The sequence below is a fragment of the Mus caroli genome, chromosome 8 (genome assembly GCF_900094665.2).
Source record: "Mus caroli chromosome 8, CAROLI_EIJ_v1.1, whole genome shotgun sequence".
NCBI classification, from domain to species: domain Eukaryota; kingdom Metazoa; phylum Chordata; class Mammalia; order Rodentia; family Muridae; genus Mus; species Mus caroli.
In genome coordinates this window covers 79,778,260-79,803,252 of record NC_034577.1, presented here as the reverse complement: position 1 = coordinate 79,803,252, position 24,993 = coordinate 79,778,260, and the positions used below count along the sequence as shown (strand labels likewise).

At 43.3% G+C, this 24,993-nt stretch overlaps 1 protein-coding gene across 3 annotated transcripts in view; it reads right to left on the bottom strand.

Annotated features, from left to right (window-relative positions):
- Positions 1 to 1,044: 1,044 nt before the first annotated feature.
- The window catches only part of Tent4b (terminal nucleotidyltransferase 4B), a 62,872-nt gene continuing 38,923 nt past the window's right edge, over positions 1,045 to 24,993 (bottom strand). For 2 of the 3 annotated variants that reach the window (XM_029480474.1, XM_021169769.2), the window contains 11 exons: positions 19,887 to 20,010; positions 18,114 to 18,160; positions 17,358 to 17,478; positions 16,239 to 16,346; positions 14,569 to 14,697; positions 13,014 to 13,227; positions 11,834 to 11,960; positions 11,632 to 11,735; positions 11,341 to 11,528; positions 8,687 to 8,851; positions 4,234 to 6,852 (listed from right to left, as the gene is read on the bottom strand). In XM_029480474.1, the coding sequence (XP_029336334.1) occupies positions 6,676 to 6,852; positions 8,687 to 8,851; positions 11,341 to 11,528; positions 11,632 to 11,735; positions 11,834 to 11,960; positions 13,014 to 13,227; positions 14,569 to 14,697; positions 16,239 to 16,346; positions 17,358 to 17,478; positions 18,114 to 18,160; positions 19,887 to 20,010 (1,504 nt within the window). In that variant the 3' untranslated portion in view covers positions 4,234 to 6,675. Of the gene's footprint in view, positions 1,391 to 4,233; positions 6,853 to 8,686; positions 8,852 to 11,340; positions 11,529 to 11,631; positions 11,736 to 11,833; positions 11,961 to 13,013; positions 13,228 to 14,568; positions 14,698 to 16,238; positions 16,347 to 17,357; positions 17,479 to 18,113; positions 18,161 to 19,886; positions 20,011 to 24,993 lie in introns of those variants that run through there. The other variant, XM_021169770.2, reaches the window with a different exon arrangement.

Genomic DNA, 24,993 nt, shown 5'->3' with positions numbered 1-24,993 from the left:
CCACATGAGAGCTGCGGTACTGTATGACCAACTGTGATAGAGGCACTCCCACACCCCAACATGTTGATATGGGTGTATGCACAAAAATTAGTTTAGGCTACTGATAGTATTAAAACGTAGCCCTAGGATGACTAAGCAGGACTCGAGAGTCAAAGGGAAAAAAAAATCAAGACTTGACTTAGATATTTACCTGGATCTCTTCACAAGGGAGCACACATATGCACAAATTCAGTGTAGGTAGACTGGTGGAACTACCCTGTGTTATAATGAGCACATCCTGTCATTTACTAATGAGAATTCGTTCAGATACTACTGAAAAGCGTTCCAGCTTCTCCAGAGCTCTCAAGAAGTGAGCAGGAGTCTGCAGGCACAGCTGGCGTCTCCTGGCCAGTCTATCCACAGCTGGGCCACTTGACACCAATCAACTTGGCTTTCTCAGTGGGGTCGCAGGCAAAGGGCTACAACCTAGCCTTGCACAATCCTACAACCAGTCAATAACCCTGCCTCTCAGACCACCATTTCGGATCCTCCCTCCATCCAGTAGTACTGAGGTTCAGACCCTGGACCTCCAGCATGCTGGACAAGGCGTCCATCATCCAGCCCCATCCACAGCCCTCTTCCTCACTGCTCCACCAAACCTACAGCAGAGTAATGCAGTTCCTTACAGCAGTTAAGTTTAAGGAGCAAGATAAAACTGGGCATGGTGGGGCATGCCTTTGATCCCAGTACTTGGGAAATGGGTTCTTAATCAGCTAGGGCTACATCATGAGTTCCTATCTCAAACCAACCAACCCAACCAAACCAAAGAGCTGGGCCACTACTACAAATACCCAAAGGTTTCCAGCTTTGTCCTGGGTGTGGCGGAATGTCTCCCCCTGGCAGCATTTGTTAAGAACAAAGGAGTTTTGCCGTCAGCAGCAAGGAAATGTCCACTCTGTCTAAATGCTGCCGTATTTAGAAGTTTTCTTTAAGTAGCTATTCCGGTTTTACAAAGCTCATACCCACAGTTCTGAAGATAAATGAAAGCACAAAGCCTTTATTGAACTGCAGACTGTGAATAATGAGTCCCGTGGGATGGGGTGTGTGTGCATAGAAGAGCAATTTATAAACTTTCAAGGCAAACAACTGACATCTTTGAAGACACTGTGAGCTAAAAAAAAAAAAAAAAAAAAAAAAAAGCTGCCGGGTGTGAAATTCACTGTTTTCGTCACTGGTGGCTAGTCACATGGCCTCAGGAAATGTCGAGATTTCATAAACCATTTGTATCGAATCTCTTTCTGGTAAATTCCTTTAGTGCCTCTGCAGCGGAAACTAGACAAGACTGGAGAGTTGAGGGCTCAGACCTCCAGCACCTCATGAGCGTCTGCGTTGCTTACCACTGAAGGCAATGCTATCAAAGAAAATAAACAGAGAGCTGGTTAGACACAAACCAGTGGATGTCGCCCGGCTTCTAAGCAAGTCTATAGGATATGCTACCAGAGAGGAGTGGTGATCGCAGTGGTCTCCCCACTGTATCCAAAACCAGCACTGGTCGCTACTGTTCCTTCCCCCCTTTAACGAAACACATGGAAGCAGCAGCGCTCCTTAGCAATGCAAAGTGTGGAGAGTCACAGGATTGCTGAACTTTCAAAAGATGTGGAAACCTCAGTGTAATGTAACAGGGAATCTTGAGACTAAACCTAGAGACCAAGTTTCGTAGTGAAAATCTAAGAGGCTAAACTGTACAGCTGTAAATGGCATGGAACCCAGGGAAAGAGGAAAATGAGTTTGCGCTCCAGTCCAAGAATGAGACTGACGATCCAGGTCTGGGTACTGAGGCGAGCTCCACACCCCAATGGGTACTGGCTGTAGTGCTTCTCCAAGCCCCCATCCCAACCCAGGAGCAACCTCTATGAGCCCCACCATCCCCAAAGCACTTTTAATGGAAAGTTCCTCCAGACTCCGTAACAGAGGCCCTCTCCATCAGGGACGCTGCAGGAATACACAGCTGGGGGAGTGACAAGGGACAGGAATTTAGGAATGTCAGTCTGGCTCAGACTACAGATAAACCCATTTCCCTACTTAAAAAAGAAAGAAAAAAAAAAGAACCCAACTGAAATGTAAAACTATCAGATTCACTACAATACACGATTTCTTGTTCCAGCCCCACAAAGTCCAGGACATACTTAGGCCTCACACTCCCAGGCCAGCCAGCCGAGGCCCCCTCTGCTGCCCCTCTCTCGGTTGCCTCTTTTGGACCAGGGATTAAGGGCAAACCAAGTGGGCCTTTAGTAGGAGGTCAAATACTTACTCAAAACAAGCCTCCGATTAGAGTGAACTAAGCAATCAGTTAATTGACCAGACTGTCTTAAAGCAGGCTTCCACAGAGACGCTGCCAGGTCTGAGCTATGTGAAATACTGAGAGGGCTCTTTTCCACTTATTCTACCTACAGACAATTTGATACAGTAGCAGGAAACCACTCTGGAGGTTCCGAAGAGATAAAATGACAATACTCCTAAGGAGCCCTGTTCCCAGGCGCCCCACACCTTCTCAGCACCCCACTAGATGAACTGCTACCTCATAGAAATTAAAACTGTAACAGGCCGAGCTTAAAGAGCAACCCTGACACAAGCCTTGGCTCACTAACTGCTTCCGGCGGGTGCTGCTTTCTCATTAAGATGGTTTCAAGCCAGAGATGGTAGCACAGGTGGATCTCTGTGAGTCCCAGAACAGCTAGGGCTAGACAGATCCACAGATGAGCTGGCCTCAACAACTGCTTCATGGGCTTGGAGATTGCCAAGTAACATTTCAGCATCTATCAGTGATAACTGGGTTTATCTAATAGCTTAACAATTACTTCTTAAAGTTAATTGTATTAGAGCCAATTCTCTGTGAATATTCTTTGTTTCTGGGCAATACAAAACCTCAAGCAAATAGGATGAAGGGAACAGAGCAGTTCTTAACTGCTCACCAGCCAAACTCTGGGACTGCAAAAAAGAACGCAGGACTCATCACGGTGGTAACTTCCAGAGAACATTCTTTGAGCCTATCGCTGGTTATCAGGAAGGTTACTCAACAAGCACAGGACAGACCACAGCATCAGGATCCCACACTGCCCATTTTCAACTGTTTTTTCTGACTCTCTTGCCTTTCAAGCACTAACCTAGAGGCCACTGTACACCATACATACTCACTGCCGTAGGAGGGGATGAGAAGAACACAGGAGACTGAAGATTCCGGAGCAAGAGACCATTCCAGACGCCCTTCTCAAGCAGGGCACAGTTACATACACCGTTAGTGCTGGCACTGGGGAGGTTGGGGCAAGATGATCTCAAGTTTGAGGCCAACTGGACAACAGTCTGTCCTAACATCTTCCCAGTAGACAAACCCTAACTCCACCCCACAGAGAGACATCACCTTCCTATGATCCATGAGCATTATCCATGATTATCTGGGATGAATTCAACAACCTAACTGTGAGAGAGGCTCCCAATGTAAACCAAAGTAAAATGTTCTCCTAACGGGACAAATATATAATGTGGTCAGCTGCCTGAAGACCAGAGAGAGCATACATGAAGGCCAAAAACCTAGGGCTGCAGTATTAACACAGCAGTCAAGAGTGCTGGCTGCTCTACTAAGGAAGCCATGCTCAGCTCCTAGCACCCACAAGGTGGTACAAACAGCTGCCACTCTAGCTCCAGGGCATCCTCCATGTTCTTTTGGTCTCTCTTGGGCTTCTGCACATAGAGTGCACATAAAGCCATGCAGATACTCACATATACAAATAATCTCCTAAAAATGATTTTAAAAGTTGAAGATTCTATAGAATGATAGACTTGAAAACTAAGTGTAGAATCCTCAAACAAAAGCAGTTGAAGAGTAGGGACGACCATCCAGGGCACACTGTAACTCCAGCAAAGAGAAACTTTCTTTCAGATGGAAGTTCCTTCCTGTGGCTCCCTCTCCAGGCCCAGCACTGCGGCTACATAGTAGTAGTTAGTTGCTCCTTAGGGCAGATACACAAGTGTGACCACCAGATAAACATCACCACAAGGAGGCAATGTTTGGAAACAAACTCCCCTCTATGAATACCCATGAATACCAGAGATCCATGGGTACCAAAGGACCAAGCAGAATGGTTAAGATGCTTTCCAAAGACAGCTACAAAAATCTTCATCCAAAGTACTGAAATTCAAGACAAATGGGAGTCAGATACAAAAGACACAATGTACAGAACAAATGAGCAGGCAAACTAAAGTTCTTGAAAGTATTTTACTTCAGATTGAAAAATGAACAGCTTGCGCGCTGCTCATTCCAGATACACAGTATTCACGAATACAATGCTGGTCATCTGGGGAAATGTATACACACCTCAATTCTCCTTCATGCTTTTTCTTTTAGAAAGATACTGTTTACCAAAAAGAAACATCAGCAGTACAGGAAAAACTATTTTCCCAATAAATTTACGAAAACCTAAGATTCCCAATGGAATCAAGATTATCTTCCCGCTACCACCACCTTAATATAATCACATGCTTATTGGACACTAATAACCCACCTAAGAGTACATTTACTTTCAACAATGAGGGTGATTCTTTAAAAAAACTTCAGTGTGGTAAATGTAACACAGATCTCTGCAGGTGTTAAGTGTCTGAAATAGGCAGCTAATACTGGATTTATTATTTTTTTTATAAATAATTGTTCCCTTAGCAGTAAACATAAGTCTACACATTCACAAGCCTACAAAATAAATACTGTGATTATGCACAATATGTTATGACAAACTAGTTTCAAAACAACAAAACTTCAACATCTTGATAAAAATTCTGATCAGAATAAAATGTGACTCTAAAATTGAGAACAGTCAAAATAACATCACATTTAAAATCTTCCACAGTTTACACAGTACTGTGAGTTTCCAGTTGTGGAACACATTTTTTTCCCATTGTAAATTAAAATATGAACATATTGAAAATTGTTAATTTCAGCAATGACACCGGTTTTGGTCTTACTTTATAGCATTATTCTCATTATAAAAAGTTGCACTAAGTGTCCATTAATGGTCTGATTGGTCGTCAGTATTTCCTAAGTGTATAGAAAAGAAATGCCTAAATGCCAACAGTACTTCACACATACACATATAAAAGAATCCCATCTCGGAAATGGCCGTACTGAACAGAGCCACACACACACTGATGCTAGACACGAGGGCTTTCTAAGACCACTCTGCTGACAAGCGAGCAAGCGGAGCGTGTACAATGCATTGTGTTAAGTACCCCACCCGAGTCGAGACTCAGCTGGCGATGAGTAACAGGATTACACGTCTGCGCTTGTAGCTGACCACAGCCAAAGTTACAGGATGATTAAAACAAGCCAGTGTTTACAAAGTTTTCATTAAAGACAGCAATTCCATTAAAGGAGAGGATAAAGAATGGGATGACAAGAAGTATTTGGTCTTAATAAGGCAATACAAAATCGATCCATTATCAAAGACCATTTAATTTTTAAAGATCGACAATACCAAAAGCATAAAGTGGAGTATAAGAAAATAGTTTTTTATAAGTATGATTTAATTAAAGCTGTTTACAGTTACTCTCTCCCACAGTAGTAAGCAGGAACCTAGAAAGAATGAGAGGACGCCACAAGCACATGGAACGCAGGGTCGGAGGAACCAGCATGCGAGCGAACGAGGGCTGTGGAGCTAGAGGTCAGCCACACTGTGACAGGAACAGCCCAGGCCCAGGGAGGCCTTTCGTTTCCTTTGAGGAAGAAGAGGAGGGAGGGGAAGAAAAGACTGCTAGGAAACACACACAAGCCCTGCTAAGGCCCAGTGCCCAGGAAGACACAGCACTGGAGAGCAGGTGAGTTCATTCTGAGAGACAACTAGAGGGTGTTCAGTGTATACACAAGTACATAGTACATTTTTCTCTTTTTTACAAAATAAAATAAACATCATTTGCCACCATAAACCTTTTGCTTAGAGAGGAAAGAATTTTGAAGCAGGTCACAAGGGTTCTATGAAGTCATTTCAATGCTGAAGAAAACAGACAGGACCAGAGCCAATCACTTCCCTGCATGTGTTAAGAGTGACGACAACTCAATTATTCTTCAAACTATCCTGAGAAAAAAATCTGTTTACAATTCAAATAGTAATGTTATGTAAAAAGTATTAACAAATCCACTATTACAAATATCAATTTCCTATATGGTCTTCTATATATACACACAATAAAATGGCAAATATATGCAAAATTATTTTTAAAAAAAAAACATGCACAAACCCCTTTCCCTCGGAGTCTGACTTCCTATGAGATGCTCCTGCTGACCTGCCCACCCATCTCCTTGACACTGCTCTCTCTTCCCGTCAGCTACCCACACTGAGCACTAGCCCCTATAACTCTGCATAAAGCCAATGAGAAATATATTTATTTTACATTCAAGCTTTAAATCTTAAAATGACCCTGTTGTAGCACATGACTTATCACATAAGCAGCCTTTTCCCCCTTTTTTTTGCTTGCTTTTTGTTTTTGCAGTTGTCAGTCTTCATGATCCATTCCGTGGCGAGCTGGGAAAAAACGCAGTTGCTAAATCAACGTCTGAACAGTGTGAGGCTCCTGCCGTCCCAGGAGTCCCTGTGCAACTGTCCTGAGCACGAGATCATTGCACACAGAAGACAGTCCGTCGCAGAGCGCCGACTATCTACAAAGCTCTGAGAGGGGCGCGTCCCTCTTGTGTCTCCTCTTTTTGCCATGGTAATACTGAGTATTGGATTTGCCTTGATGCTGTTTGCTTGTCATCAAGGCACCATGGCTGGTTTGAGCTGTACCTTGGAAGCCTTTGCTGGAAGAACGGAAGAGCCTTGCTGATCCATGCTGCAGAAGAAAAAAGCAGTGAGAATCGGAGCAGAGCTGCCCACTGGCAAACCGCATGCAGGGCCGCTCCCAGACTAGAAAGGGGCAGGCACACACTTAACATGGTCCCCCACTGCCAACTCCCACACATGCCATTCTGAGAGTCCCACACTGTCACTCTGGCCAATCTGGACCTTCCTTCCTATGCAGTTCAAGCTGGCCTCAAACACTCAAGAGATCTGCCTACCTCCCCCTCCCAAGTGCTAGGATTAAAGGGATGTGTCATCACCCCCAGCTATCACAGACTGTTCTAGAGGCTAGAAAAAAAGAGGACTAACAGGGGTGAACTCTATAGCTCCCCTTCCTGACAGCATGTGTACAACGTGAAAGCTTCCTCAAGGATCCTATTGCTCACACAACATGCTAAGAAGCACTACCGGAGGAGGTCATGAGACCTAAGCAGGTTAGAGGCAGGTCAGGAGCAGTGGCTGCTTCTTTCCTGTTCCCAATGACAGCTCTTGTGGCTCCTACTGGCACCAGTGTCTGGTTAGCCCTGCCCCTCCCTGAATCTGCATTTGGTGCCCATGCTAAGACTGTAGAGATACAGTAAAATCACAACTTCCAAGAGGACAGACTTTTCCTATGGTCCCTGCTGCATCTGAGGATGGGAAAGAAAATTTTTACCACAGATCAGTATCAAAAGCTTCTTCTCTTGCCTGATTAGTTTATTCATGGCAAATTAGTAATACTATTTGGCAACTAAAAATACTTAAGTCAAAGCTGATGTTAATCAACTGAACCTGTCTCCCAGCTACCTGGTAATTGTCCTCAGCAACAAGTATCAAATAAGAACAAAGAACTAGCTGTTTCTAGGGATGCTGCAGACATTCCATGCCAGCACACTTCAAGCACAGCCACGGAGACCACTCATCAGCCTGCTCTACACTCAGCTACATCCTCAGCCCCAAGGCTCCACAGGCTTGGCTAGCACTAATGTTACTATGTTACAACCTTATCTTAAAAAGAGCTTCAGGACATCTGGTTTGACAAAACAGTTCATTCTTTAACTAAGAGAGTTCTTTGTGTGTAGCAACTGTGCACATGTAAGAAATTCTAACTATACGATGTTTAATATATGCTAACCATCTAAACATTTTCTAATTGTTCTAAGCATTTCTATAATTATTAACATAGTATTCATTCATTATAAATTTAAAAGGTAGACTATTCTTGTCATCATTTCATAGAAAAGGGAGGTACATAACTAAGTCTGTCTAGCAGATGAGAAAGTGAAACAGAGGGGCCAGAGGGGCTGTTCAAGGCCATGCTTCCCACTGCTGAGAACAGGAAGGAACACACCTGAGCCCGTGCTAGTCAACGGGGCACTATCCATGCTGCCACTTTATGACTTCTGCTTTCTCAGGCTGTGTTTCATTATTTATTCTTCCAATAATAGTATGAGACAAGAATTGAAATTTAATTCTAATGGGATAAGTTTATGTGGTTTTCTATCTATAAAAATGCAACTGTTATCTGATCTGTCCAACAACAGTAAGTACAACAAAATAATGTATTTTCTCAATACTTTAGAAAGTACTGAAAAAATTTACCCCTGTGAAATATTAGTGTTTAGTAGAGGCATGAGAATGTGTGGGTCTGATGGAGCTTATAAACATGGAAAGAAGCAGCAAATGCCGTGGAAATTTTAAGTTTATCAATTCTAGTAAATACGGATAGGCTATTCATACTTGTTATAAATGCTTTAATAAATACACATTTTAAAATTAGAAGCGAAAAAAGAACTCTGACTATCTGAAACTGAACGCTAAGAGTAACAAGCACAGATTCTACCCACCTGTGATTTGTTGGTGTTGTTGGGTGTGTTAGTGGTTTGAGTGCTCTGCATTTTCCCAACTGCCTGAGAGACTTCCAAGGAGACATCCTGTGAGCCTACCCGGGTGACAGTGGGTGGACGGCAGAGCAGCTGTTTGGGGGTTTTGCATGGCGTTGCATCAGAATCCTAACACAAGTCACATGGGTAAAGCAATATATTAGTAATTTTCATATTCAGAACTCAGAGGGGCAACAATTTTGGCTAAGTACTTTCTAGTCTAAACAGACTCATCTGGGAGCTGAAGAGGCTTTACTTCAAATGCTGTGTGAAGGGAAGGTGTGTGTGCGCATCCAAAGCATGCAGTCAGAGACCACACAACAGCTTTTGTCTTCCTCTACCCCTACACTTTATTTTCTGAGACAGGGTCCCTCACTGAATGAGAGTTTCTGCTCCCAACAGTACAGCTGCAGGCAAACACAGTCATGACTGTTTCAAAGGGATTCAGGTCACACTCAGGTCAGGGGACACAGGGTGCTCACACTCAGGTCCTCTTGCTTGCACAGCTTGCATCTCTGCCCCACTGAATCATTTCCCAGCCCCTTCTGCAAACATGTGAGGTGATCTATTCCACTGTGTGCTTCTAGTTATTGCCAAATCACTGACCACATCTAGCTGATTTTTAAATCAGTTGTGAATGTCAGTCGTTGTGAGTTCCAGTTGATGTGAACTTTTTAAAATAGCAAGTCATATAAACAATGGAAGATCACCATAAAGAGGGAGGGACCTAAATGCAAGATGGCAGGTTCAAGGGGCACAACTGAGTGTCTAGGACAGGGATGCTTGTTCTAAGCTCCATCTGCTTTCTTGGCTGCTTTATGCTGGTACACTGCCTGACATGTCAGCGGCATAGCTAGTCTTCTTTTCAAGGCAGTCTCTACCAGGGACATCTAGCTTAGCATTCATTCCACCTTCCAAAGCACCACTCCAGAACCCAGACACAAGGATCCAGTACATCAATATTTATGACTCCATAACAATATGCCATCATATTGTTATGTGGAAAATTGTTTCTTTCTTTCCTCCTTTTTCTTTGAGACACAGTCTCATTTAATGCAGGCTGGGCTCCAACTCACTATGCAACAGAGCATGTCTTTAACTCCTGCTCCTGAGTCTCCTGCTTCCACCCTCCCTATTATTGGGATTATAGGTATGCACCACCAAGCCTGATTTATGCAGTGCAGAGGACTAAACCCAGGGCACATGCTCGTACCTCCAAGACCCTAATAGGACATTTTGCAATCACATATTAAAGTCAAAATTCAAAGGAAAGACAAATCTACCTTAAACTTTAATTAAGTAGACTCAAATTTTTTACAACGAAAATTTAATGTGAGATGTTATTCATCATAATAGAGACAGGAAGTAGACCAAAGGTTATGGGAAAGGGGAGCTGGGAGAGGCTACTAAATAACATGGATATTGGGGGGAAGGCAGGGGGATTGAGACACCATCTCTCTATATGGCCCTGGTGGAGGACTGTCTCCCTCTGCTTCCCGAGTGCCAGGACTGAAGGCATGTTCCACCATGCCTAGCTGGAAACATCCTTAAATTAAGAGTGAAAGTAGCTGTGTAATACTGAATACATTAGAAACTCAAAATTGAGCCTTTAATCCTAGAACTTAGGAGGCAGAAGTAGTTGAATCTGAGTTTGAGGCCAGCTTAGTCTACATAGTGAGTTCCAGAAAACACACACACACAGACACACAGACACACACATTCCTAGAGTTACAGGCAGTTGAGAGCTGCCTGGCATCATTGCTGGGAACCCTGAATTATACTTTTATTAAATGAACTTTCTGATATGCAAGTTTTATCAGTTAACAATTCAATTAGGAATCTCAATAACAAGAAAAAAAAAAAAAAAGCTTAAGAAAGTGAAAGCAGCCGGGCGGTGGTGGCACACACCTTTAATCCCAGCACTTGGGAGGCAGAGGCAAGGCGGATTTCTGAGTTCGAGGTCAGCCTGGTCTACAGAGTGAGTTCCAGGACACCCAGGGTTATAAAGAGAAACCCTGTCTTGAAAAAAACAAACAAAAAATCAAAAAACAAACAAACAAACAACAAAAAAGAAAAAAAAAAAGAAAGAAAGAAAGTAAAAGCTGCTTTACAAATATTATTCTATAGCATGGGATCACAGCTCTATGAACCCCGACATGGAAAAACAGTATGTGATGTAGAAAATCCTTTACAAGGACAAGGATGCCCTCTGGAGGCGAGACTGGGGACTGTGGGTTAATGAGAGGACATTCTCTTACTAGAGCCCTGAGTGACCTGAGTATGGTCATAAAACTTAGTGAGGAATAAAGAATAAACAAGCTATCTAAATCCAGGATGCATGCTATGGAGGCTGGGGTGAAGTGTGTCACCTGCCATCTTTGAAGCAGATCAAAGAGGAAGAGGAGCTGCCTGCGGGACAGAGGGTGAGGAATATAATAAGCAAGTCAATGCTAATGGAGCATGGAATGCTACAGCCACTGACGGGTTCTACCTTCACTAGATTTTCAATTATCTTTAAAAAAAATGTTGGGGAAAAAGAATGAAAGGTATTGGAAATCTCCCTGGTGCCTCTGAGGGCCCTCCAAAGAGCAGGCTGGGGCGGCATGTGTCATACTTACGACGTCACTAGAGCTGGACTGCGTGGCAGAGGAGGAGGACACGGGACCTGATGAAGAGTTTGAAGAGTGTTTACTAAGAGGCTCCGAGGCGTTACTTCTACATTTTCCAAGGGCTTCCTTTTCTTCAGACAGATTATTATTACATTTATCTAACTGCTGAGTATCTACTATCAAGGTAACACCATTTCCTGAAAAAGTGGCAAAAGATTGGAAAACGTTTCTTCCCATTAAATACACAAAACATAGAAAAAGCCTCGAAGACCCAGTCCACCATCAAGGAGAAGGTCTTACCGTTGCAAGACGGCTCGGGCCTATTCTGCAAGCCCCACTGTTTTGATATCCAATCTCTATACGTGGCAACTTCATCCGTCACTCTAATTATTCTACCTAATATGCTGCACAGGTTAAAAAAACAAAAGAGGTGTACATTAAGTTGAAGATAAGAAATACCAACCACTCTCAACACACAGGCTGGCCTGGGCTAGACTTTTACCTCTCTGTTTCATTGTTGGGATAGTACTTTGCAATCGGCGATACTGCATGACTCAATACCACATAGGCATAATCAAAGGCCTGCTTCACCTGCATGGCCCCATAGGAACTCCTTCCAACATCATTACCTTTAAAAGAAATGGATACGAAGACAAGTAAACCTGGCTGCTGGTTAATATGAATGAAGGCTGATGAGCCCTTGCCCAGGAACAAGGGTCATAGCTGCTCATGAGTGGGCTGTCAGCCTTGGAAGACCTGCACAGTGCTTTGCTATGGTACACCCACCCACTGCCTGCATACAACTTTAGCCCAGCAAGGATTCTCCTATCACATATACAAACAAACAGCTGGCTATTTTCTCCTCGAAATAAAGCCAAGCTACATTGAAAACAGGAAGGAAGGAAGGGTGCTGCCTGTTCTTTGTCTGTATTAGCTATGCACATACATCTCCACATCATAAGCAAATACATTTAACGTTGTGAAAGTGAGGCAGAAACTTCCACTCCGTTCACTCTCAAGCCACTCCCAAAGGTAGAACCATACGGAGAGGGCACACAAGAAGAAAGAAGCAGTCAGAACACGAGGAAGAGCGGTCTCCTGGAGCTTTTCTGCCCATGCTCCCTGCTGTCTGAGGACTTCCACCTTTCCTCCTTTCTTTCTTTCTTCTTTCCTCCTTTCTTTCTTTCTTTCTTTTTTTAAGATTTACTTATTTTATGTATGTGAGTACACTGCCCACTGCCACTGTCTTCAGACACACCAGAAGAGGGCATGGGATCCCATTACAGATGGTTGTGAGCCACCACGTGGTTGCTGGGAATTGAACTCAGGACCCCTGGAAGAGCATTCAGTGCTCTTAACCGCGGAGCCATCTCTCCAGCCCCATCTTACCTCGCTAAAGCCCTGCTGACAACTAGCTGGAAATGCCAGCCCAGAGGAGGAGAGATGGCTGCAAACCCACCCCACAGTGAGCTCCTCTCTGCTTGGCTTTGAAGGTCAAATGGCCACTACCCCAACTTCCATGGAAGTCCAGCCGGTGGGTTTCTGGAGCATGTGTTGTCTCTCATATGATAAGAGTATTCTGAACAAGTGTTACTTAGAAATAAGCATTTTCATCTCAACAGAGTAAAGCATGCGTGGACTGTGACGCCCCTCTGAAGCCTACAGTCACCGAATCCCAGTACCTGGTTGTAAAGGATCTTCGATATAAAGCATTGACGGCCGGTAGCCATCAAGCATATTTTTCTGTACTTCATCTTTGGCCACATAGGAACCACCATCCTTTATCCGGATGCCAGTCTTTAGGTAATTGAAGTGCCGTCCATATAATTCAAAAAACTCTATTAAGAGAACACCATAGTTTGTATTGGGGATGCAAGCATCTTCCCTGGGATGTAACTAAAACAGAAAAAAAAAAGGAAGAAATTATTTTGGATTTTCTCTGTTATGAAGGAGGGAGTATAAGTGAGATCCCAACTTCTATGAGCACTCGCTATCATCATCATCTTGGACCAGTTGACAGCTATGCTGATGCTACAAAAACCATGCAATGCGCCATGGGTATAGACCAGGTAGGTAAGGCTGAGTGTGAACCACATCAGGGAATTCATTTCACTTAGCAGTCTGGTTACTGGCAACCACTGCCAAACAGGCAAAACTAAAACTCTTATCCAAAAAACATGTTTCAATTATAGCTGAACTTCCATGGGCAACTGCTTTAGATGTATCCTTATTTCTGGTGTGTGCTTGTATACATGTATATCAAAGACAGTAGTAGATGAGAGGTGTCTTCCTAAGTCACTGCCCACAATGTATTATAATATATATATTTAGGTTTATCAACACAGGGTCTCACTATGTAGTTCTGGCTGTCCTGGAACTCACTATGTAGACCAGGCTGGCCTTGAACTCACGGAGATCTGCCTGCCACATCTGGCCACCATACTTGTTGTTTTTCAGATAACAGTGCTAAGGAAAGGAACCTAGACTTTATGCATGATAGGCAAGTGAAAGAGTGTCTGTCACTGAAGTACTGAACCCAGTGGGCTAGACTGGTGGGCCAGCTAGCCCCAGGGATCCTCTTGTCTCTGCCATTCCAGTGCTGGGACTATAAGCACCTGCTGCTGTGACCAGCTTCCAGCTTGTTAGTGGGCTTCAGCGATCCACACTCAGATTCTCAAGCTTGCAATGGCAAGTACTTTACTGACTGAGCCATTTCCCAGTGTTGCTGCTGCTGCTGCTGGTGTGTGTGTGTGTGTGTGTGTGTGTGTGTCTGTTCCTTGGTGTGGACGGCTCTAGCATGTCTGCATATATATGTTCAAGTGGTGTGTGTATTTATATGTACAAATGAATGTCTAAGTGTAAGTAGAGAGGCATGCAGGAGCCAAAGGTCTGCTGCTGACATCAGCTGTCTTCCATAATCACTTTCCATCTGAAATAAGGTCTTTTACTGAACCCAGAGCTTGCTGACTGACCAGTGAGCTCCAGACAGCCCTGTGTGTTTGGCTGTTATTGCATTCACATTTACAGAAACCAGGCCAAACATTACATGTTAACATACCTAGTGAAGTCTCAATCTCTCTCCTAGGAATGTTTAATTTGCTAAACTATATAAAAGGTACCCAGTTTAAAGGAGAAGTACTGTAAAAATTCCTGATTTAAATTTTCTCCCCAAATATCTCTGCAAGTAGTTTATCTTTTTTCCAGTGCACACTGATATAGCACACCCACACAACTTACCTGAAGGAAACTGACTGCCATTAAAAAGAGACTATAAGAACCAATTCCACCTGTAAATACTTCATTAAGGTCCCTCTGTAATAAGAACTGTTTCAATACTAAAACCAAGTATGGCAATACAGGATATTTCTGAAAGAGAAATGAAATTACATTTTCAATGAATTCCTATATTTTAATAGCCCAAAGCATCACCAGGGGCATAAATTGGTCCTTATAATACAAAATTTGGTAGATATATGTAATATATTCAATTTCAAAGTCACCCTTCTAAGTAATAAAAGGCTTTCTCCTCATGGTGACATAAATAATGGCGGCCACATGCTGTCTGAACAGACATACTAACTATCTAACCATATTATTATGATCACAGAAAGGTCTCTTAAAACAGATAACAGAAATAGCACAAAGGCCAAAGCACCTCAACACTAATCCAGTAAGAAAGTCAAGAAATCATTTGTGTGTGGCCTTCTACTGTACAGCAAGGTCCCCTATTCCATTCTGCAGCTACCTGAGTACACACAGTCTTGCCTGCTATCATCCAGTGGACAGATCACCACCCAGGCCTGCTCTTCCTACTTTACAGAAGACGGAGCAGAGCTCTTAGAACTGACAGATAAAACCCTCCAGAACTGTTAACTCTCCAGGCACAGAACACAAGGCCCCCTACAGTGGATGGCCATGGCTTTTCATGTCATCTTCTATTGTTTGTTAGTAAGCAAACAATTTGGAACGTCTAGTTTCTTTTTATGAAAAGCTATACACATATACATAACCCCTGCAAAAGAGATATTTTTCTTTTTCTTTCTATCTTCTATATTCTTTCATGCCTGATAGGGAAAAGGAAGCAAGGTCCAGCAGGCAGAAGCCGCAGTAGGACACAACTATGATCCCAGCAATCCCAGATACTGTGTTAGAAAGATTAAAAGCTTGAGGCCAACCACATAGTGAGACTCTGCCTCAAAATAACAAGCAAAAAGCGGGGCAGTGGTAGCACATGCCTTTAATCCCAGCATGTGGGAGGCAGAGGCAGGAGAATCTCTGTGAGTTCAAGGCCAACCTGGTCTACAGAGTTAGTTCCAGGACAACCAGGGCTACACAAGAAATCCTGTTTGAAAAACTTAAAAAAAAAACAAAAACAAAAAAAAAAAAAAAAAAAAAAAAAAAAAAAAAAAAAAAACACCACCAAAATACAAAAACTGAAATGTCTAGAAACTGGAGAACTGCTTAAGAGCAGTGAGTGCAGTGGACAGAGCGCTTGCTTGCAGGTCTGGGCTGTAAGATGCTCTGAGTATATATGATGCTGGCAACTTCTTTATTTTGGAACCAATTGAAATCAACTAACATTACCTCAAGATAAAGTAGTAAGACTTGCAAGTATCTCCTGACAGAGAATTTGGGATTAAAAAAAAGGCTCCCTGGGAAAGATTCTAATGTAAACGTGGAGATTAAAAACTGGCCAGAGTCAGCTTGTTGTGCCATCTCAGCTCCATGTCACTCAGCCTAAGGAACAGAGCGGTCTTCACAAGTGTCCACAACCTCTCATAAACCCATGCACAGGAAGCACAAGAAATGCACTCATGTGTCAGCCGCACACATACATAAGCTGGGCAGAAGACAGCACAGCACAGACAAACGTTCTCAATAGCTTCACAATATAGACCGTATCTGACCTTAGTAAAATCTTTAATGAGGTCTGCTGCTCTCACGCCATTCTGGACATTAAAGCTGATATCAACTTTCACTTCAGTAAAAGAGTCTGTTAATTTAATAATAGGAACCTAGAAAAAGAAGACATAAAAGTTTAAAATAGTCTCCCAAAGTAAGTGGCAGAATCAGGACGCAAGGTCACTAGCTAGACCTGTGACCTCTATGCTTCTCACGAGACCACAAAACCATGAAGTGCTCTGAGGACCAGGCACCAGCCAACACAGCGGGCAAAGGCGTCTGCTGCCAAGCTTGATAACCTGAGCTGGACCTCCAGCTCACAGAGTGGAGAAACTGCACCACACTGTCCTCTGACGCACAGACCTACACAGGGCATGGGGGGGAGAGGGGGGATGGGGGGGCATGCACACACATAAGTAAAATGAAAAAGTTCATAAGAGGCAATAAATTCTAAAAATTCTAAAAAGCAATAAATTCATAAAAATACAATATATTCTATTTAAAACATTGTTTACTACAGGACTTCTCTATAGAAAGCATGACTTCAGAGGCTATACAGATGGCTCAATGGCTAAGAGTCATCACTTAGTGAGTTTAAGTTCAATTCCTAGCACCCACATTGTGGCTCAATCTGCTTGCAGCTCAGCTCTAGAGGATACAAAGCCCTCTGCTGTAGCTCCAAAACACACACACAAAATAAAAACATATCCTTTTTAATAAAAAAAAAAGGCCTTGACAAGATCTCAAATGCAAAATAACAATATCTTCTGTTATAACTAGGGGCTATTTAACAGAAACAAACTCACACTGTAGACCAGGCTGGCCTCAAACTAAGATCACCTGCCTCTGCCTCCTAAGTGCTGGGATTACAGGCCTGTGCCACCAATGTTCAGCTAGTAATCTATTTTTATATTTCATTACACATGAAAAATTGGGTATTATTCTTAAAGAAATGTATAGCCTGGACAAGTTACTTTGATTCTCCAATAAGTCTTTATGCATAGTCACTGTGACATTCACAAAACGATTCACTGAGTCACATCCCAACTGTGCTATGCGAGATTAGAGTCCAAGTTTCTCCTGCAGGTAATAAGGCTTACAAAGACACAATGCTAAGAACTTACCGTTGCTTTGTCTAGAACTTTCACGGAATCCTCGTCAGCGACTTTGTGTTTCCGAAGGGCTTCTTCCAGGGTCCAGAGAGGCAGGTTCTCCCACTTCCCAAACACCACAAGATCGATGTCACTGTAGGGACACGTGCAAGGAGGTTTCAAGAAGCATCAATCAGGTCTCTATTGTAGCTGACAATTATGCCTACCAACTTCAAGTTAGGGTAACAAGAATCCCTTTCCCTCTCTGCTTCAGAGCATCAGTGTGCTGATGGTAAGTTTTGGAAGGGAAGCGGAGGAGAGGAGAGGAGAAGCAGGGAGTGTCCATTTTAGCAACCTCATACCCTCAGGTATTTCACAGATCTCAGGCCCCAGGACATGAGATAATGCTGACAGAGACAAAACCTCAGACATATTAGATTCTATCAGTGAATGGTTTTTTGGTTTGTTTGGTTTTTCCTAGAGCTTTCTGGTATTAAACTTCAGGTGTGCTGTCTCAATGAGATGTGATCGGACTATTAAGCTGCATAAAGCCAGAGCACCACGCTGACTTCCAGTGTGTAAATACACACATTTACTTCCAGTCTCATTATTTATGTGCCTTTTCCATATCTCACTTATGACAACTGTTCTCACCAAGCTTTAGGGCAGCCCAGACTACACAGAGACCCTATCTCAAAAACAATAAACAAACAAGCCCCATCTCTACTCAGACACATTTGATAGCCCCAGTGGACAGTAATCCCTTCAAAACTTCATCAATATACTAACCTGGTAGGTAAATACAGGCCAGTTTTAAAACTTCCAAATATCTGGACCTAGAACAAGGGAAGAAAAATCACATTAAGGTACCTACAGAGAAATGCATGTCCCTTTTGCCCTCTACTGGTGTTTTAGAATGAACAGGTCCCAATACAAGGCTTTCCTAAAGTAGGGACACCATGCCTCACGGGCATTCGCTCAGAGCATAGCTTATAATCTAAATCAGAGACGTTGAGGCCATCGAGATGGCTCAGCAGTTGAAGATGCTCGCTATGCAAGCCTGATGCCCAGACCACATATAGAGGTAGACAAAAACCTGACTCTATAAAAACTGTCCTCTGACTTCTACACACATGCCTACATATACATATAATAATATACATGTGTACACATTATACACAAGTTTCACAAGTTATGTTTCAAAGGCTAGTTAGTATTCTTTTACAAGACAAGGAATGTCACAAATCCTTAATTCTGTCCTCTCTGCAGGAGTTCTCTCATGAATTCAGAATATTTCAGCTGCTGACCATGTGCTGATGTGTAGGTCAGTGCAAGAGAGTACCAGGAGCAGTCTGTACAAGATCCTGACATGCTATCAACTGAGAATCTTGGTCCACTGAGGACAGTGGCACCCAGGCAATACATGTGTCTGTAAGCCAAGTCAGGAAAATGCTAAACCATTCTGGTAAAAAAAAAAAAAAAAAAAAAAAAAAAAAAGTTCCAGAACCTAGCCATATCTCTGCACTTCTATTTGTATGAATACAATTGCCTACCTCAGAAACGTGGAAAGATGGAGGCATCTTAACCTGGGGCAGGTTCTCCCTTGCTATAGGGTCTGTGCTGGTCATGGCACTGCCAGCAGCTTCCCTTTCTAGCCACTAGATGTCAGCAGTGCTTACAGAGGCATGCCAGGTAGAGCCATCTCTGCTCTGCCCCAGAGCAAGGGAGCAGTCACAGTGCAGTGAAGGGCACCTGTGCCTTCCCTTCTATTCTTTACCTATATTTGGACCTCTTTCTTTTGCCAAATGGACAGACCTGCCTCTGGCTTCCCTTACATCACTTCAGGAAGGTCTAAGGAAACTATGCACCAAAGTCAGTTACTCTTTGCTCAACGAGGATTCTACAGCAGACCTGAAAGAATCCCTAAAAACTTAAGTATTAATGCCAATAATAAGAGATCCACACAAAGTGGAGACTCGGGCAACAAATCTGCTCACTGGCTGAGTAATCAAAACAAGCTGGCCGGGGAACAAAGAGTGCTTTGCCATGAGAGGCACACACTCGCCTGCATTTGCCCAAGCCAGTCAACTTCAAGTAGCAAAAGAAATGCCGTCAGCTACAAGCCAACTGTAATGTTTACACAGACGCGCTAGAGTAAAAACAAAGATGAAGCCTTGATAAATCCCTTCCAGCAACTAACTACTGTACTAAGGCTGGACCTATCTTTTCCTTGCATTAATGAGCCTAAGTTCTGTCCACTTTATTGGTGCTACTCAGAACTGAGAGGAACAGGTTTTGGGTAAAGCATCTGAGTGGAAGAAAGTCATCACCAAACCCCAAAGTCTACAGGCTGTAAGATGCGATTTGAGATGTGATTTGACCAAAGTTGGGTGTGGCACATGTCTGGGAAGCTTAAGGAGGCTTGAGTTCAGGGCCAGCCATGGGTATGACATTGTAAGACCCTGCTGCAAAGTAAAGCAGACTACCTCTGCCAAAGCACTTACAGTGTGAGTGGGTCTGGGCAGGCTCTGCCTCAAGCCCAGGTCCAGGACAAGTACTCACGTCAGCACTGGGCCAGAGCTCTTTAATCACACTCTCGATCCTGCTCACTACCTCCATCCGCATCTTCTCTTCCTCGGGTCTGGGAGACATGTACTCATAAAAATCACTGATTTCTTCGTGCAGACTGAAGAAAAAAGCAGAAAGCAAATGTGAGCAGGGCCAATCCAATATGAAGTCAGTTTTGTGAATAATCTTAAAAGTCTTATAATTCAGCTGATGAATTTATACTTGCAAATTTTTGCCTTCATTTTAATATTATAATCATACAAGTTAAAGTGGTAATATACAGAATTTAATTAAAAGAAAGTAAGAAATCCCTTCTGCGGTCCTCTACTAAGCTGTAGGTGAGTTTTTGCCTTCCTTTTTCTTTTTAAAAACCAAAGTCATACAGGCCAGGTCTCAGACTCTGCAGGCATAGATCAGGAAGGCAGGCCCTGAGCCCAGGCAGCAGAGCTTCCTGACTATCCCACCTCGCCACAAGAAGCAAAACAGTGTGGCACTTGCTTAATGAATTAACTGTCAAATGAACAAGCTAGTCAGTGACCCACAGCAGTGCCCTGAGAATAATGTCAGGCAGAGAAGGGCTCTGAGAAAGCTGCAGCTTCCATAGACTACAGTGGGCAAGGCATGAAACCAAAGCATCTCATGTAACAGGCCCATCAGGAAGGGAATACAGGCTCAGGATAACGACAAAGCTAAGAAGGTCAGGCTAGGCTGAAGGTGTGGCTTGGTGGTAGAGCATGTGCCCTGGTATGTTCAATGAAAAGAGAAGGAGAGAAAAAGAGGAGGAAGGGAAAGAAAAGAGGGGAGGGGAGGAGAAATTTAAAGGGAGGGTTGGGGAGACCTCGACTACAATGTGGAGTATTTAAGATCGTATCAGATGGACAGAGCAGCAAGGCCTAGAACACATCATCACAGAAGACCTAGGACAGAAGCTTGGAAACACTGTACACACAGACAGCTGGCTGGGACCAAAGGACAACTGGGCCTTGGGCAGAACCAAAGCCACTCCTTGCTTCCAAGTCCCTGAGACCCTGGGGAGTTACCGTGGAGAGAGGAAGTGAGAAGAGACAGAAGAGAAGCACACATTAAGCTCTCCCTAGGATTGGAAGGTGAAGAAGTCAGGGGTACCCTAGTGGGGGTGTCTGCAATTAGAAAATCCACTGGCCATAGAGTGGGAAGACAGAAATTCAAGTAGACCAAAACTAGCTTTGAGGAAGGGAAAAATCCTTTCTTTTTCACTTTCACTGGCTGCAACTTTTTTTTTTGTTTTGTTTTTGTTTTTGTTTTTTCGAGACAGGGTTTCTCTGTATAGCCCTGGCTGTCCTGGCACTCACTTTGTAGACCAGGCTGGCCTCGAACTCAGAAATCCGCCTGCCTCTGCCTCCCGAGTGCTGGGATTAAAGGTGTGCGCCACCACGCCCAGCTTGGCTGCAACTTTTACCTCATGAGGCACTGATGTCTTAAAAAATGGGACCAATGGAGCAACCAACCTTTTGTTCTTGCTTCTTCTGCTGCCTAAAAAACCCTCTGAGTTCTAGCTCAGGCCCAGCCCGAGGTAAGGTGCTTCTGGGACTGGGCAGGTGAAGAAGTCAGGGGTGCCTTATAAGAGTTTATCTGTAGCTTCCAGATAAAGCATCCTAGCCAGGGGGAAGAACTGAAAACTTGACTACCTCTACCATATAAAGGTTTCCTTACATCATTTCTGATTCAATGCAGACAGAAATGTAGAGTCCACCTGCCAGTTAAAGTTTATGTCAGAAGACACCAGTCAAGAGAGTCTGTTCTCTGAATGTGCCCGCTGGGAATGTGTATAGTATGAACAGGACTTGTCAAACTGAGCCATCTCTATCCAAGAACAGAGAAAAAAACTCATCAAAGCGGGGTTTGTAAAGGGTGCTAGTGGTCTGTTCTGCACTGCTGCCCCACAGACAGGTTTCAGAAAGGGACCACAGGTTCTTGTTACTATTCATGAAAACAAACTAGACTATCATAATGCAAAGACCCTACAGAGGGATTTTCTGAACACAATGCTAAGGTAGGGAAGATTCTAAAATTTGCTTTCAGTGCTGTGATCCTGGGCTTTCTGCCAGCACATTAATTTGACAGGAAGTTATTCAGGGTTCTACAAGTTTTAAGACAGGATTTCCCTAAGGGCTAGGCTGCAGTTTAGCGGTAAAAGTATTTGCCTAGCATGTGATGTGGAGCCCGGGATTGGATAGCCAGCACTATAAAGGAAAGGACTATGCAAGTACTTAATAGTCTATGAACTATCATCGCCCTTCTGCTCCCAGAAGTTACTGTATTTCTTTAGCTCCTTAAGTTGCTAGAAGAACCTGGGGCCATGTGAGTGCTTGTCAAGAGAATCCCTGCCACAGTTTTATTTACTTATTTTTTAAAGGATTCTCTATTCTTTTTTTTCCTAAAGATTTGTTTTTATTTATGAGTACACTGTAGCTGTTTCCAGACACACCAGAAGAGGGCATCAGATTTTTTTACATCAGATGGTTGTGAGCCACCATGTGGTTGCTGAGAATTGAACTCAGGATCTTTCAAAGAGCAGACAGTGCTCTTAGCCACTGAGCCATCTCTCCAGCCCCCACAGTTTTTTGTTTTTTTGTTTTTTAAACCAGGGTCTTGTTATGCAGCTCAGGCAGGCCTGCTGTCTTCCTGTCCCCAGTGCTAGGGTTTTAGATGATCATATGCCAACACAACCATCTGTGTGAAGAAGGTAGAAGGCCAAGCTAATAAAGCAAAATGCCTTTCATTAGTAAGAAAAGGAGACCCATCTCAGGCCAGGTAGGGTCCTCTTAGTCATGTCAAACACACCCTTTCTTTCTCTATGCAACTAGTGGCGTGCACAATGCAAGCAGTAATAAATCTTGGTACATTTTTCATAAACATTCAAAGCAGACTTCAGTACTTTTGAGTCTCTTTGGCTTGTTAAGACTTTTTTCTTTTTCTTGAAACATTTTTTTTTTAGATTTTACTTATTTTATTTTATGTATATGAGTACACTTAGATACATCAGAAGAGAGCATGAGATCCCATTACAGATGGTTGTGAGCCACCATGTGGGTGCTGGGAATTGAACTCAGGACCTCTGGAAGAGCAGCCAGCACTCTTAACCACTAACCCATCTCTCCAGCCTGGCCTACATGACTTTGCTAACATAGAATCACATGAATCTAAGTGCTTACTGACTAAGTACTACAGAGACTAAAGTCTGTCTCTGAAGTGCCCACTCTTGACTGGGTATAAGCTTGGTATCATGACAGGATAAATTAGGACAGAGACAAGTTCTGTAGGCTGTCTTTCACACACCAATGCAGCTGCATGCCTCTAAAGCCATCTAACTATGCACAGAAAACAGTTTCTCCAGGGTCTGGATCACAGTAATACCAGGAAGTTCTGTGAAACATCACCCCCCCACCCCCCCAGTAAAGCTCAGATGAAATTATAAATTGCAGATCTTGAGAACTGAGCTGTGTGACCAAGATTACACTATGCACCACTGCCCTGACTGTGAGAATTATGATTTGGTCTGTCCCTGATTCCTGAAATACAACTTTGTAATCTTTGGAATCATTTAGGCACTCCACGCTTTTCTGTCCACTGATACCTGACTGATGGTGGACTGCATCGGGATGATGCTGTGAAGACCAGGGTAAGAGGTCTTCCTGTTCTTCCCTGCCACCTTGACATCAGGGAGAAGATCCGAGTTGATCATGTTTACAGGATAAAGCTTCCCACACCTGCCCAAAAGGCCTGGTCTTGCAGAGCTTACTAACAGAACATGCTGGTGCTTCCCTGCTGGTGAGCAAGAGCCAGGAGGGGGCACATCTCAACTCCACTGGCATTGAACCTGGGGAGCCTCCAGACCATCCTGTGTTTCTGCATCTCTGCCATTTATTCCTTGAAGGCAGCTTTTATAAGATAATCTAGTAAAAGTGTTGCATACTACCCCACAACCTGGGGCTTGCAATTGGGCTGGGGCCACCAGTGATAAAAGCTCTGTTGCTATCCCTGGGTAAGTAAGGTTAGCATGAACTAGACCAGGGGACTACAGAACTAGAAGGATAGACACCCAGCTGGCATCTGCTACAGACTTGGTAGCTTCCCAGGTACAGACTTGGACACACGGTGGTCTGTGTTTTAAGAGAACAAGAGAAGCTGCTCTACCCAAGTGTCCTCCATTGGGATAACAGTGCTTTCCTTCTAAAAGTTAAAGTAGGCAAAGAGTCACACTTCTCTTATAAGGGCAGGGAATATACAAACACAAAGGTAAAACAAAGTCTGTTACAACCACCATCCAGGCTTCTTAACACAAGGATCTAATGCTACACAAAAGCACTGACTATATCCACCCAAGAACTATTAGTAACTAGTCTTAGTTAAGTCTTAGTGTAGCTAAGAGTGGACACTTTTTGAAAAGGATGATGAAAAAAGCATAGATGCTACAGGTGGAAGTATAAGTTACGAAATCTCTCAGAGGTTCATGTAATTTCCAAACTCCCTAACTCTACCCTTCAGAAATATTCCATAAGGGTTAATATAAAGACATGGGTACAAGGATACACAGCACAGAACTCATATTCAGGAAATGCTAAAAACTTACAGTCAACAACAGAACCCAGAAGGATTTCCATCACCGGCATGAATCTGTTGTCTACCCTTCCGTGAGGATTACAGTCTGCTTAGTGACATAATGGTCCTAAGAGTTGTCTTCTCTACAGTTAGTGTCTCGCGTGATACATGTTATGTACACGTGTATGTGCTTGGCTTGGATAGCTGTACATTTCCCTGTTCCCACAAAGCAAGATCTGGAACTTACTATTAGCAGTGATTAAGTTTAAGCAGTGACATGGAAGAGAAGGGATTTACTGTTTTGAAATGTATACTTTTACATGACCCATTTTATAAAATGTATGTTAATGGCATGTATTTTTTAAAACTAAATCTTTGTAACAAGGAAATATATCAACTAGAGAAAATTATTTTAGCCGGGCGTGGTGGCGCACGCCTTTGATCCCAGCACTCGGGAGGCAGAAGCCAGCCTGGTCTACAAAGTGAGTGCTAGGACAGCCAGGGCTACACAGAGAAACCC